The sequence below is a fragment of the Myotis nattereri genome (assembly GCF_964212035.1).
Source record: "Myotis nattereri genome assembly, chromosome: 14".
Classification (NCBI taxonomy): Eukaryota; Metazoa; Chordata; class Mammalia; order Chiroptera; family Vespertilionidae; genus Myotis; species Myotis nattereri.
The window spans coordinates 4,070,734-4,084,249 of NC_138089.1; the positions used below are offsets into that span (position 1 = coordinate 4,070,734).

The 13,516-nt window shown below is 45.7% G+C and overlaps 1 protein-coding gene across 1 annotated transcript in view; it reads right to left on the reverse strand.

Moving 5' to 3' along the window:
* Positions 1 to 11,652, reverse strand: part of PPP4R2 (protein phosphatase 4 regulatory subunit 2) — a 58,037-nt gene extending 46,385 nt beyond the window's left edge. Inside the window, exons 1-2 of the mRNA XM_081105752.1 lie at positions 11,381 to 11,652; positions 10,389 to 10,470 (exon numbers count right to left, since the gene is read on the reverse strand). Of these exons, the coding sequence (XP_080961878.1) occupies positions 10,389 to 10,470; positions 11,381 to 11,414 (116 nt within the window). The 5' untranslated portion in view covers positions 11,415 to 11,652. The remainder of the gene's footprint in view (positions 1 to 10,388; positions 10,471 to 11,380) is intronic.
* Between the last annotated feature and the right edge of the window lie 1,864 nt (positions 11,653 to 13,516).

The following is a 13,516-nucleotide window of genomic DNA, read 5'->3' on the forward strand; positions in this document are numbered from 1 at the left end:
CAAGTCAGAATTAGAAAATGAAGCAATAAAATTCAGCAAAGAATTTGAAATAAAAGAAAAAAATTACTTTGGGAAATAAAGACTTAACTAAAAAGTACACAAGAACAAATGAACATAACAGGTAATACAATCCTTCAAAGGAGGAAATTTAAAAAAATTCAAAATGGAATTAAAAGAAAAGTTTTCACGCTGAAAGACACTGTTGAGAATGAAAAGACAAGCCACAGAGTAGTACCAAATTATCTATGTATATAAAAGGCTAACATGCTAAGCATCCAACAGTCCGGGTAATGATGTCATGTAGCAACACCCAGCTTCCTCTTCCTAGCGACTAGCCTCCTTGCAGTTTCTTCAGCACAGGAACAGGACCTGCTTTATAGCCAAGTGGAAACATTTTACACTTTAACCAAATGTCTGTGAAGCGTCTTCCATGCCTCATCTCATTTGATCCTCACAGAAGTCCTGGAGTAGGTAGGTAGGAGACTCGGTGGAATCCTATTTTCTTTTCATTAGCCAGAAAACGGAGATTTTAAAAGCTTAGAAACTTGACCTGACTGAAAAGAAGAAACGGAGGACCTTGAAAATGATTTCAGGTTTCATCACTGTGCAGAATATAGTCAAACACTGATGCAGTTAAATATTTTACCCTTTGTTCTCCCTGCATGATCACAATAATAATCTGCTTCATATTGATATTTACTGCTATGTTGCTGACAATCACCTGAAAGAGAAGTTGAGGTGCTTCACTAGGCTGGAAAAAGTTTAGCTAAATCAGAAAGCAGGTCTAATTAAGCAAGTTTGTTCTATATCTATAAAAGGCTAAGTTGACTCACACATGCGTGATACATATAATGCTCTCGCTGGTGCAAATTGCATGTGTGTGTTTCGATCTGTCATTGTTGATTGTGAATTTGGTTGACACTGCTATTACAGGGAAAGGGCGAATAACGATATTAAAATATCTCTTCTAATTAATTTCCTTTCAATGTGTACGAATTCGTGCTCCGGGCCACAAGTATCCTACCCAATAAAAGGGAAATATGCAAATTAACCATCACTCTGCCACAAAGATGGCGGCGCCCCGCCAGGGTCCTCCAGTCCCAGAGGGCGGCCGCTGAGAGCGGACAGCATGAGCAGCCCGGCGGAATGCTTGCTCCATCGCCGCAGCAAGTACAATAAAAGTTGGCTCCAAAACAGCCTGTTTCTTGGCGAGTCCAGGCAGGAGGGGGTCCTGAGAACTCTTCTGCTGGCTGCTCAGGAAAGAGTGCTAACGCTGCCAAGGAAGCCATTGGGGTCGAGGCAGTAACCGCCACTGCGGAGCCAGAGTGGAGGAGGCCGGGGAGCCAGAGCAGAGGAGGCAGGGGAGCCACAGCAAAGGGGGCGGGGAACAGGAGTGGAGGAGGCGGGAGCCAGAGTGGAGGAGGTGGGCCACCACGGGAGCAGGAGCAGAGGAGGCAGAGCTGCCGCTGCTCCCGCAGGGGTGGTGGTGAGCCGCAGTTCAGGAGCCTCCAGGAGTGGAGGCACCAGGCCATCCAGTGCTGCATCTAGTCCCTGAGGCATGTCCGCCAGTGCCGCAATGCCAAGTGCCCGCAGCTGTCCTGCCAGATGAGATGGGTTGTGAAGCACACCAAGGGCTGCCAGCACAAGACCAATGGAGGTTGCGGAGTGTGCAAGCAGTTCATGGCTCTTTGCTGCTACCATGCCAAACACTGCCAAAAAACACATGCCCCATTCCCTACTACCTCAACATCAAGCAGAAGCTCAGCCAGCAGAAGCTATAGCACGGCCAGCAGCACGCATAGCTCATGTGCCAGCAGATGCCACCATCAACACCCGCACTGTGCCTCAGCCAAGTCTTCTTTCCCCTCCTTCAGCACCACCCTGAGCCCTCACACCGCATCCCAGCACACCCTCGACACCACCGCCCCGACTATGCCCCAGACCTCGCCTGTGAGCATGTCACTAGCCGACTTCTCCAGCGTGGCCAGAACTCAGCCCCCCACCACAGTTTGCACCGGGAAGCCCACTAACCAGGTGCCAGCCCCACCGCCCACCGCCCAGGCCCACCTGCAGCAGTGAAGGCGCCCAGCAGATTGCACGTGAGGCACAGCAACAGCAGCATCTGTACTGGGTGAGCACCAACAAAGGTATGCCCGTGAGGCACAGTGACCCCTGGCGATGGCCCCCATGGGCCTGAATGTGACCCAACCAGGTCAGTGGGTGTGTTATTCTGCCCACCCCTCTCTCCCCCCCCCGAGCCCTGGCAGTGGCAGCCTGCACCCACCCAACAGTCAATGTGAGGCATGCCCAGACCCGGGATGTATATGTAGAGCCAAGGTGCAGCTACCTCAGAACATCTCTCCAGATGCCCTGCGGGACCTGCTGCGGACCCTGAAGTCTCCCAGCTCCCCAAGCAGCAGCATATGCTCAACATCCTCAAGCAAAACCTCAGCTGATGGCAGCTCTCATCAAATAGCACACGAACAAGTAAGCGTCCAGCCAGCCCGGCCTTCAGCTCTAACCTAGCCTGCTGAATCTGAATGCCATGCAAGCCAGCGGGGCACGACCTGCTGTCCCTCTGTAGCAGCAGGCAATGGGAGGCCTGAACCCCCAGAGCCAGGCCTTGAACATCATGAACCCGAGGCGCAACCCCCAGCGTGTCAAGTATGAGCCACAGTACAGAGAGATGTCACAGAGCAACAGCAGCAGCAGCAGCAGCAGCAACAACATTGTGAGAGGCATGTCCAACTATCGATTGTGATGGGGCGTTGCCTTCTCCTGATCCCAGGGTTGCCTCCCGACTGTGAGAGGGGGCAGGGCGGGCTGAGGGACCCCCCTCCAGTGCATGAATTTTCATGCATCGGGCCTCTAGTGTCAGATAAAAGGCTTGTATCCATAATATGTAAAGAACTCTTAAAACCCAACACAAGAACAACCCAGTTTTAAAATGGGCACACTTGGGCAAACAATTTACCAACAAAGATATACAAATAGCAAATGAACATAAGGTGCTCTACATCATTAGTCATTAGGGTACTACAAAATAAAACCTCTATGCAATATGCACTGATCAGAATGGCTAAAGCAGCCGTGGGCAAACTACGGCCCGCGGGCCGGCCCGTTTGAAATGAATAAAACTAAAAAAACAAAAGACCATACCCTTTTATGTAATGATGTTTACTTTGAATTTATATTAGTTCACACAAACACTCCATCCATGCTTTTGTTCCGGCCCTCCGGTCCAGTTTAAGAACCCACTGTGGCCCTCGAGTCAAAACGTTTGCCCACCCCTGGGCTAAAGTGAAAAAGATCGACCATACTATGTGCTGAAAAGGCTGTATGAAACTAAACTCAACTCCCATAATGCCAATGGAAATGCAAACTGGTACAATCACTCTGGAAAAGTTTGACAGTATTTAAGAGGTAAATATAGTACAACCACCCCACTTCTAGGTTTTGATCCAAAAGAAAATACACGTGCCCATACAAAGATTTGCACACAAATGTTCACGGCAGCTTTTTATATAATTAAAAAACTGGAAATGACCCAAATATCCATCAACAGGTGAATATATAAAAAACTGTAGTATTTTCATGTAACACTCAAGTAAAAAAGGAATGCACTATTGATATCTTTAATATTGGGTCCATCTCAAACTAATCATGTTGAGTAAAAAAATCATTTTCCTGAAATTTAAAAAAAAAAGCTGAAAAACTTGAAAATACATCTTCTAAAAACACACCACATTACCTGAACATACTGACGCAAACACTAAGATATCTATATATATAAAAACCTAAGTGACTGTCCAACCAGTATCTATGACACACCAGGGGGCAGACGCTCAGACCAGTAGTTATGATGTGCAATGACCACCAGGGGGCAGACACTCAACGCAGGAGCTGCCAAGCTGCAGTTACTTGGCAGCTGCAGTTCTTGGGTGACGCACATGGAACCAGAGTGGAGGGAGCCCGATTCCAGGATGCACCACCCAAGAACCGGCCTCTCACAATCCGGGACCCTCAGGGGATTTTGGAGAGGCGGTTTCGGCCTGATTCCCGCAGGCCTGGCCAAGAGACCCCACAGGTGCACGAATCCATGCTCTAGGTCTCTAGTAGTTTAGAAAAATTACTGCACTTTAAAGAAAAAAATCCTTTCTGAATCTAGGCAAAAAGAATAGGTGGTTTACAAAGTAAAGAAAATCAGGTTATCATCAGATTTTTGACAGTAACTCCTTCAATTGGGGGAGGGGAACAAACAATGAAATTAACATATTTAAGCTACTCAATGGCAAAAAGGATAAAGATTTTCAGACAAACCGAACTTCAAGAGCACAGGGCACAAAATGTTAGCAACACACAAGAATTCCGTAAATACTGTTTCCAAGAGCCTAAAGAATCCACTAGAGCAGCGGTTCTCAACCTGTGGGTTGCGACCCCTTTGGGGGTCGAACGACCCTTTCACAGGGGTCACCTAAGACCATCGGAAAACACATATATAATTACATATTGTTTTTGTGATTAATCACTATGCTTTAATTATGTTCAATCTGTAACAATGAAAATACATCCTGCATATCAGATATTTACATTATGATTCATAACAGGAGCAAAATTACAGATATGAAGTAGCAACGAAAATAATTTTATGGTTGGGGGTCACCACAACATGAGGAACTGTATTAAAGGGTTGCGGCATTAAGAAGGTTGAGAACCACTGCACGAGAGAATGAGCTTCTGACAACCAAACTGACTAGATATACCGACGTAAGGATTAGTGGTGAACACTACATATATAACTAATATAAAACTACAAGTAAATGATTGATAAACAATCATGCTCAGATAATGTAGACACCAACTATTTTTTTTTTAAATTGTAGCTAAAATTAGAAGAGTGCATGTAAAAAAATTTTTAACATTCTTAGTAGTAATTATATTGGTGGTGTATAATGTTAAAGTCAGTAATTATGGAATATCCTAAATCTACTATGCCCTTAAGAACCAGGATTTTTGGTGTGGAAGAAGTAATAAACCCTGAAGTCCTAATTTTGAATTTGAAGTATCAATATGAATCATGAAGTATTTTATCTCGTTCTGTTCATTAAAGAGGCTAGAACAGTGATGACGAACTTTTGAGCTCGGCGTGTCAGCATTTTGAAAAACCCTAACTTAACTCTGGTGCCGTGTCACATATAGAAATTTTTTGATATTTGCAACCATAGTAAAACAAAGACTTATAATTTTGATATTTATTTTATATATTTAAATGCCATTTAAGAAAGAAAAATCAACCAAAAAAATGAGTTCGCGTGTCACCTCTGACACGCGTGTCATAGGTTCGCCATCACTGGGCTAGAATGACCAACTCAACATAATAAGCATCTCTAGCACCCAGATTATAGTCTTTAAGCTCTATTTTCCACTAAAAGAAGACAGGGCTTCTTCAAGAAATGGCTGATTCCAGGTCTAGGGCTGGAAATAAACTTAGAACATATTCTCATACCAGAGATAAGGATTCTATCAAAGACTATTATGCTCAAGTCAAAAGACTCTAAAATCAATTAGAAGAGGTTCCCACTGGCCAAACAATTTGATTATCAAGAACAACTGCAACTAAAACCCATCAAATTATTTATATCATTATTAAAACCACCACGTTTCTGTTTATTCAGCACTTATTAAGTTAGAAACTGTAACCTTTGGAAAAGTGTCGCTCCATTTTCAGAAGAAAGTAACCTTCCAACATAAAAGTAATATTTTTCAAATTGCCAAAAACAACCTGGGGGTTGTTACGGATAGACAGATAAAAAGATATCTCCCTCTTCATAAGTTTGGTACCCCATATTTTGGCATCTTCCCCAACTTCCTACAACAGATGTTCACAGGTAGTTTTTAATAGACTAGAAAGGAAAATTGTTCCAAAGCTTTTTAATTTTCCACCAACCTCCTCCTCAGTAAGAACCTGTACTTATAATACTAAGATCTCTCTAAAGCTAAAAACACAAAGGTCAAATCAACTAAAAAAAAAAAAAAAAAAAAAAGAATAGCCTAGGCCAGTGGTCGGCAAACTGCGGCTCAAGAGCCACATGTGGCTCTTTGGCCCCTTGAGTGTGACCACGAAGTTTCAATCGCACTGTACGTGCACGCCCGCATGTGGTACTTTGTGGAAGAGACACACTCAAGGGGCCACAGTTTGCCGACTGATTTTCATTCTATAAACAAAGTTTGTAATATTTCTTTTGTTAATGATGCATCTTATTGAGAATAAAAACAGAACTATAGAATTCTTATCTTAAGCAACTCATCCATCCTAAAACATGAGACCTGACTTCCTGTTCTTTACATTTTCATTTTATGTTATAACTTTAGAAGTTAGACAAAGCTCAGTTTAGCCATAAATGACAGAAACTGCAAATTTCAGTATTAAAAGTTAAGGCATACCCATGTTGATTTAAAAAATAACAACAAAGACTAAATGTATAATAAAGCTAAATGTATAAACATCAGTTGCTTAAATGATAAATTTAAAAAAATGTTTCCATACTCAATAGACAACCTACCACTACCAATCATCCTATCCTATATAATAAAAGCCTAATATACTAAGTGTCTGGTCAGCCATTCAACCAATCAAAGCATAATATGTTAATGATATGCTAACGCTGCTCAACCGCCCACTATGACATGCACTGACCACCAGCAGGCAGAATGCCGACCTATCGACCAGTTGCTATGATGTGCACTGACCACCAGGGGGCAGACACTGACTGGTAGACTGGTAGGTTAGGTTGCTTCTGGGGTCCAGCCCATCAGGACTAAGTGAGACAGGCTGGACACGCCCTGGAGCCCTCCTGTGGTGCCTCCCCGGCCCTAATAATGCACCGATGGGGTCCCGCGGCCTTGCCTGCGCCCTCTTGCAACCCAGGCTGAGGGACACCCCCTTCGAGTGCACAGATTTCGTGAACTGGGCCTCTAGACTATATATGTTAAAGCCTAATATGCAAAGCGTCTCCTCAGGAGTTTGACCGAATGGGAGTTCGATCGCTTGCTATGAAGTGTGCTGACCATCAGGGGGCGGCACAGAACGAAAGAAGGCCCCAGCCGGCGGCTGCTAGGGACCCTACCCGTGCACGAATTTTGTGCACTGGACCTCTAGTTTTAATACAAAATACTCTTAAAATAAATGTACAAATACCTAATAGGGATGGCAGACACACGTTGTTTAAGTCCTCTAATAAGAACAAAATAATTGCCGAAACCGGTTTGGCTCAGTGGATAGAGTGTCGGCCTGCGGACTGAAAGGTCCCAGGTTCGATTCCGGTCAAGGGCATGTACCTGGGTTGCGGGCACATCCCCAGTAGGAGATGTGCAGGAGGCAGCTACTCGGTGTATCTCTCACATCGATGTTTCTAACTCTCTATCTCTCTCCCTTCCTCTCTGTAAAAAATCAATAAAATATATTAAAAAAAAAAAGAAGAACAAAATAATTGTCTAGAAAATCAGGTTAAATTTATCTAGCCACTTGGTAATCCAGTCAGGATATTAAAAAGCTGTATTTTAGAAACTTTCAATTGTTTATACATTTATGGCCAATGTATTTTATCAAAAAGGGAAGGCAGTTTGTACAGACCTGATAAACAGAATAATGGGAGAGGTTTTAAAGTATTTATCTCCAAATAGTTTAACATAACCTTGTGTATCAAAACTCTGAAAATAAAAAAATACTTTTTGTAGAAAGGGGTAAGTATACACCAAACAGCAACTTGAAAGAAATAGTGGCAATCTAAGCATTTATGATTTAGACATCAATTTATTTTTGAAACCGGACATGTACTCATTTTTAAGCTTATCTATATGGCCACCAGTCAGTTATTTTGAAATCTTTTAGAGATTATAATAACTTTTTCCCCCTAAAACCTAAATGATTCCATTTTTCAAATGCAACAAATATAAATATAAAACTGAACAACACATCATAATCACAGTCCTAACACATTGCGGACTAGTAGTTTTATTGCTAGCTTTACCCAGTGGCCAGATACGTTTCTACTGAATGAGTACAAAAAACGTTTTACATAAATGTTAAAGGCACGCTTTAAAATAAATACCCATTGCATTTTGAATTTATTACATGTTCTTACAAGTTAATATCATTTTAAAGAATTCTTGTGATTGGCCACAAGCCTTAGAAAAGAAAACATGAGAATTCTCGTGATCCGTCCGCAATGTGTTAAGTTGGCTGGTAATTTTAATAAAGCATTAAGGAGGTTCAGCTTGTGCATGTTACCACTAAAGCAACGAGTTTTTTCTTCTTCCTAAAATTAGGCTAGTTAATGCCTAGCTCAGTGGTCAGCAAACCATAGCTCACGAGCCACATGCGGCTATTTGGCCCCCTGAGTGTGGCTCTTCCACAAAATACCACGTGCGGGCGTGCACGTACAGTGCGATTAAAACTTCGTGGCCCATGCGCAGAAGTCGGTTTTCAGCCTGGGCAAGTCTATTTTGAAGAAGTGGCGTTAGAAGTGGGGGGGTGTCGATCAGTCGGGCGACGGGAGACGCGGCACGGAGGAGGTGCGCGTGATTCATGCACGAGTTGAGTGAGCCAGTCAGTCAGCAGTCTCATGTGCAGTGGTTAGTGCTAGTCGCGTCCGCAAATTGCACGCGGGTGACAAAAGTAAAGTTTATTAAGTTAATTTTAGGGAACGTTGTGGAGTGAAAGAAGATGTAGTGTCGAGGATTGAGAAAGGTATGTTGAGATGGTCTGGATGTATAGAGAGGATGAACGAAAGGAGATAGATGAAACAAGTATACAAGACGAGTGTGGATGGGAGAGGTGGAAGGGGTCGACCTCAGTGAACGTACCTCAATCAGACTGAGGATGTTTTTAGCAAAGGCCAGCTTAGGAGTACCCTAATTAAGTTAATAACAATGTACCTACCTATATAGTTTAAGTTTAAAAAATTTGGCTCTCAAAAGAAATTTCAATCATTGTACTGTTATTTGGCTCTGTTGACTAATGAGTTTGCTGACCACTGCCCTAGCTGGTTTGGCTTATTGGATAGTGTCAGCCTGCGGACTGAAGGATCCCCGGTTCGATTCCAGTTGGGGGCACATGCCTGGGCTGTGGGCTTGGTCCCCAGAAGGGGGGCATGCAGGAGGCAGCCAATCAGTGATTCTCTCCCATCACTGATGTTTCTATCTCTCTCTCCTTCTCCCTTCCTCTCTGAAATCAATAAAAATATAGTTTAAAAAAATGTAATTAGGCTAGTTAAGGTTACACTACAACCATAAGCAAATCTTGTGAGTAACAAGCATCCTCCTATATAATAAAAGGCTAATATGCAAATTGTCCCCTGGAGCAGGAGTTCCACCAGGGGACAGGGTTGGCTGGCCAACCTCCTGCATCCCCTCTCCCCCGCTGGCCCCACCCCTGATCACCCCCAATCAGGGCACCCAGTCGGACCCCACCTGCGCACAAATTCGTGCACTGGGCCCCTAGTTTGTTAATAAAGCCAAAGAAAATATTCACCACTTGTTGAAGCTTACATTCTTATAGTATAGACTTCAAAAAGAAAATTTTAAAATAGGCAAGAAGTAGGGGAGCCCAGAGAAATTCCACTTATTAACCCTGCACCCAAAGAAACCTTTCTCCCTCCAGCTCCCCACTCCCTATCCAAAGACAAAACTACAGGAAAGTCACCTAAACTACACTGCTCTCTAGGAATTAACTTTGACAGAGTGTGAAAACAACTCCTGCTAACCAAATACACAACAATGCAATGAAATGTTCCTTTTGAATACAGAACTAACTTCATTGTATAAGTTTCAGATTTACATTTGGAAACAAACCTAATAAAATGCTGAGCAGATATAACAAGTTAGCTATGCTATAAAGTTTACAGGACGCTCAAAACTACAGCATGTGGAATCTGCCAGATTTATCACTCTGGTTTCTGAAGAGAATATACAGAACTGACACCTTAAATACCCACATACATAAATATGACAACAAAGCTTGGATGTAGGACGATATGAGAAAATACCACCAACAAAAGAATCTGAAATAGAATCAAGCCACAAAATCCTGGAAATAAGCCTGTTATGGCCAAAAAAGGGTCATAAATGGAATACCCATCCTCCCTTCCTCTGGCTCTTTCAGACAACTAAGTTTTCCAAATGTACCAAAGCATAAGATACATTTTAAAAAGTTTAACAAATTTTTTAAATTCATTACAAATCATGCATAAAGTATATATGCACTAAATAACTGCTTTAAATGACTAGGGCTTTACACAGATTCAGTTCTGAAATACACTTTTTCCCCCTTTCCCAAACAATTCTGAATGATACATCGGTCCATAACAAGGCATATGTTTTCAACTCACATTGTTTCTCCAGTCTTGGCCACGTGACAAAGAAATTGATCCAGGACCGGACAAACTTCCTTTTTCCCCCTCTTCTCAAAATCTAGGTAAGGGAAGAAAGAACAGTTATCAGTATTCCTCATCAGTCCACCAACCATTTCCAATGCCCTCTAAAACCAAAGTTTCTTTCCAGTCCTTCCTCATATTAAGAACAAGGGGAAAAAATTAGCCTCATATTAAGAACAAAGGAAAAAAACCAGCCTCTCAGCCAAATAGCCACTTCAACTCTCCTAGCTGTACTTCCATGTAACATCTGCCTAAAGAGGGCACTCACTTCACAAACCATCCTTAACTCCATGTTTCTCAAAGTGTGTTCCGGGGAACAACAGCAGGAGCTCCATCTGAAAATCCGATTGAAATTAATGTCCAAGGACCCAAGGCATTGTTTCCCAACTGCCGTTCAAACATCTGCATTTGAGGAAACCCCAGCCATCTCGCGCAGCTGTCCCCAAAGGATTCCGGGGACCAGAGCACAACTCTCCAAAGGCTGCCATCGCTCTGCTGTTAGAAAACCACTGTTCTCAAACCTGTTGCTCGGAAGCCGACCGACCACCTTAGGATCAGGATGGAATGGGGACTCCAGAAGCTCTGAATTTCCTGAGACAAATTTAAAGTTGCTCCCCGTACCCCCAAACCTTTGCTTTTTCCTCTAACTCGACGCCAGGCGTGCGGGGCCTGGAGAGAACTGAGCCAGTGCCCGGAGCAGCGGGGCCGGATCAGGGCTCCGGCGCGAGCTCCCGGCTCCCCTCCCCCAGCGGGACGCCGGCGGCGGACACAAAGCCCAGCTCCGGCGGGAGGGAGCTGCCCAGGGCTCCCGGCCCCGGGGAGGCGGGAGGGGGAGGGGAGCCGGGCGCACCTGCCCCCGCGCCCGGCCCGAGGAGCCACCCGCCCCGAAGGAGAGGAGAGAGGGCGGCGGAGCGTGAGGAGGAAGGGAAAGCGGCAGCCACCCCCACCTTTCAGCGCCTCCTGCAGCCTCTCGACGTCCATGGCTTTCCGGAGTCTCTCGCAGCCTCCGCCTCCCTCCGCGGGTCTCCGGGGACCGGAAGGCCTACCCCCACCCCCCGACGCCCTCCCTCTGCCTCGCACACACTCCCGCACGCAGGCGACCAGGGGGTGGGGGGACCGAAGGGAGCCGGGGAAGCGAGCGAGAGAGCGAGACCGAGAGAATGAGCACCTCCCGAGCCGCTACCGCCAGCCCTCCAACATGGCGCCGGCACGTCACCGCGCGCACGCTCCCCGCCGCCCCCGCGCACGCTCCCGACGTCCCGGCGCACGCTCCCCACGTCCCGGCGCACGCTCCCCGCCGCCCCCGCGCACTCTCCTTGCCGCCTCCGCGCACGCGCGAGCCGACCCGGAACCGGAAGTCGCGAGGCAGAGGCGGGCCGCTGGGCGCCGGGCTCTCCCGGGTGGGTGGCTCGGACCCCTGCCCTGGGCCCTCCCTTTGCTGGCGTGTGGCTACGAGCAGCTGGGATCCTCGCGGAGTCGCGCTCTCCCTGGAGTGGGGAGGACACGGTACGGGCCGCCCACAGCTGCTGGGAGAGTCAGGTGACCCGCGGCCTGAGGTCGCGGCAGAACGGCCCTCGGCATTAGAATCATGGTCACCAGCACTCTCCCTGCCTGAAGCTAACTCTCCTGACCGACCCACCCTTGAGGAGAAGCAACCTCAACAGCAAAGTAAAAAACGTAGGGATTGGAACCAGCTGGCATCAAAGCCCAACTCTAGTATTTACTCCCCGTGTGACCTGGGCTGCTTACTTAAAACTCTGGGAGCAAAGGCGCAGGCTCCTTCTGAAAATGGAAGTTTGCAAAATAGCCATGAGGCTTGAGTGAAATGGTATGAAGCATTTAGCACAGTGTCTAGAACTTGTAAGCTCTCAGTTAACTAGCTGCAATTTTCATCATAATTTTTATTACGATACATGAGCGCCCAGGAAGTTAGGGCAGAGACCTCAGAAGTCCTCTCCAGCCCTGACATTTCGCAAACGCATAGCTGAGGTGTAGCTAACTGGTCTGTAAAACAGCACCGAACCCAGAACATTTGGCTCCCAGTCAGTGTGTAGACATTTTTATTATCTACTCTTGTCTGTAAGCTTCTCACAAAAAAAGATACTGAATGATTCCCCCTTTTCTTCAATGCCAATGGGAATCGGCCATTTGGAGTGCAGTGAAGAAGGAAACTTTATCCAGTGGAGCAGCAGGGCTGCAGGGCACCGCTCTGACGGGACAGCTCTGATCCAGTAGGAAAAGCACAGTCTGGGGGGGGGGGGGGGGGACGCGGGTAAAAAAGTGGCTCCCGGGGTCAGAGGGGAGCCAGCAGCCCTGGTCCTTGATTGGCTCATCCTTATGCAAATGAGGATCCCCAAAACCTCACCCTCTGATTGATCTAGAAAGCACTATCATGATGGGTCAGAATGGAGCTGTTCTGCAGGCCGGTGGGGTGAAGGTGCTAAGGGGGATATAGCTGCACAGCTCTGATCTGACAAAAAAAGTTTTGGTCCTATTTTTTGAAATAGAATTCCAGGCACTTTTATAAAGGTTGGCTCAGCCTCATACTAATGATTTTCCCTGAAAGGCTGTTCATGTGAGAGGCCCCAGTTTAGACACAGTTGCTAGGCTGTGCTTTTAAATTTGAGCTCAGTTTGCCGCAGGAGCCCCTTTTGGTAAGTAACTTCTTTCTTGGGGTCAACACTTCTCAAAGCCTAGCATGAAGCCATGAAAGGAAAGAAGGGAGAGAAGGGAGGGAGGAAAGAAGGCTATTTCTTGACTTGTCTTAAAAGGTGCAAATTTGGAGACAGCCATTACAACTGTTGACCCTCTTAAAGGATCGTGGTTCTGACCCTGAAGCAGGGTGGCAAATGTGACAAAAGCTTCCCTACACCCATGCCCCACAAAAAAGTGACCCACAAAAAATAAACAACCCAGGCACAAAAACTGTCTTGATGTTGCCAGCAGACAACCAACCCCTGTGTCTTTAGACCCTTTCATTGTTCAGAGCATTCAGTTCAATTACAAATAGCCTCGCAGGAGGTTGTAAGACTACTTGGCAAACGCTTGCCTGGACTGGATTTAGTTTATCATGATTGCCTCAG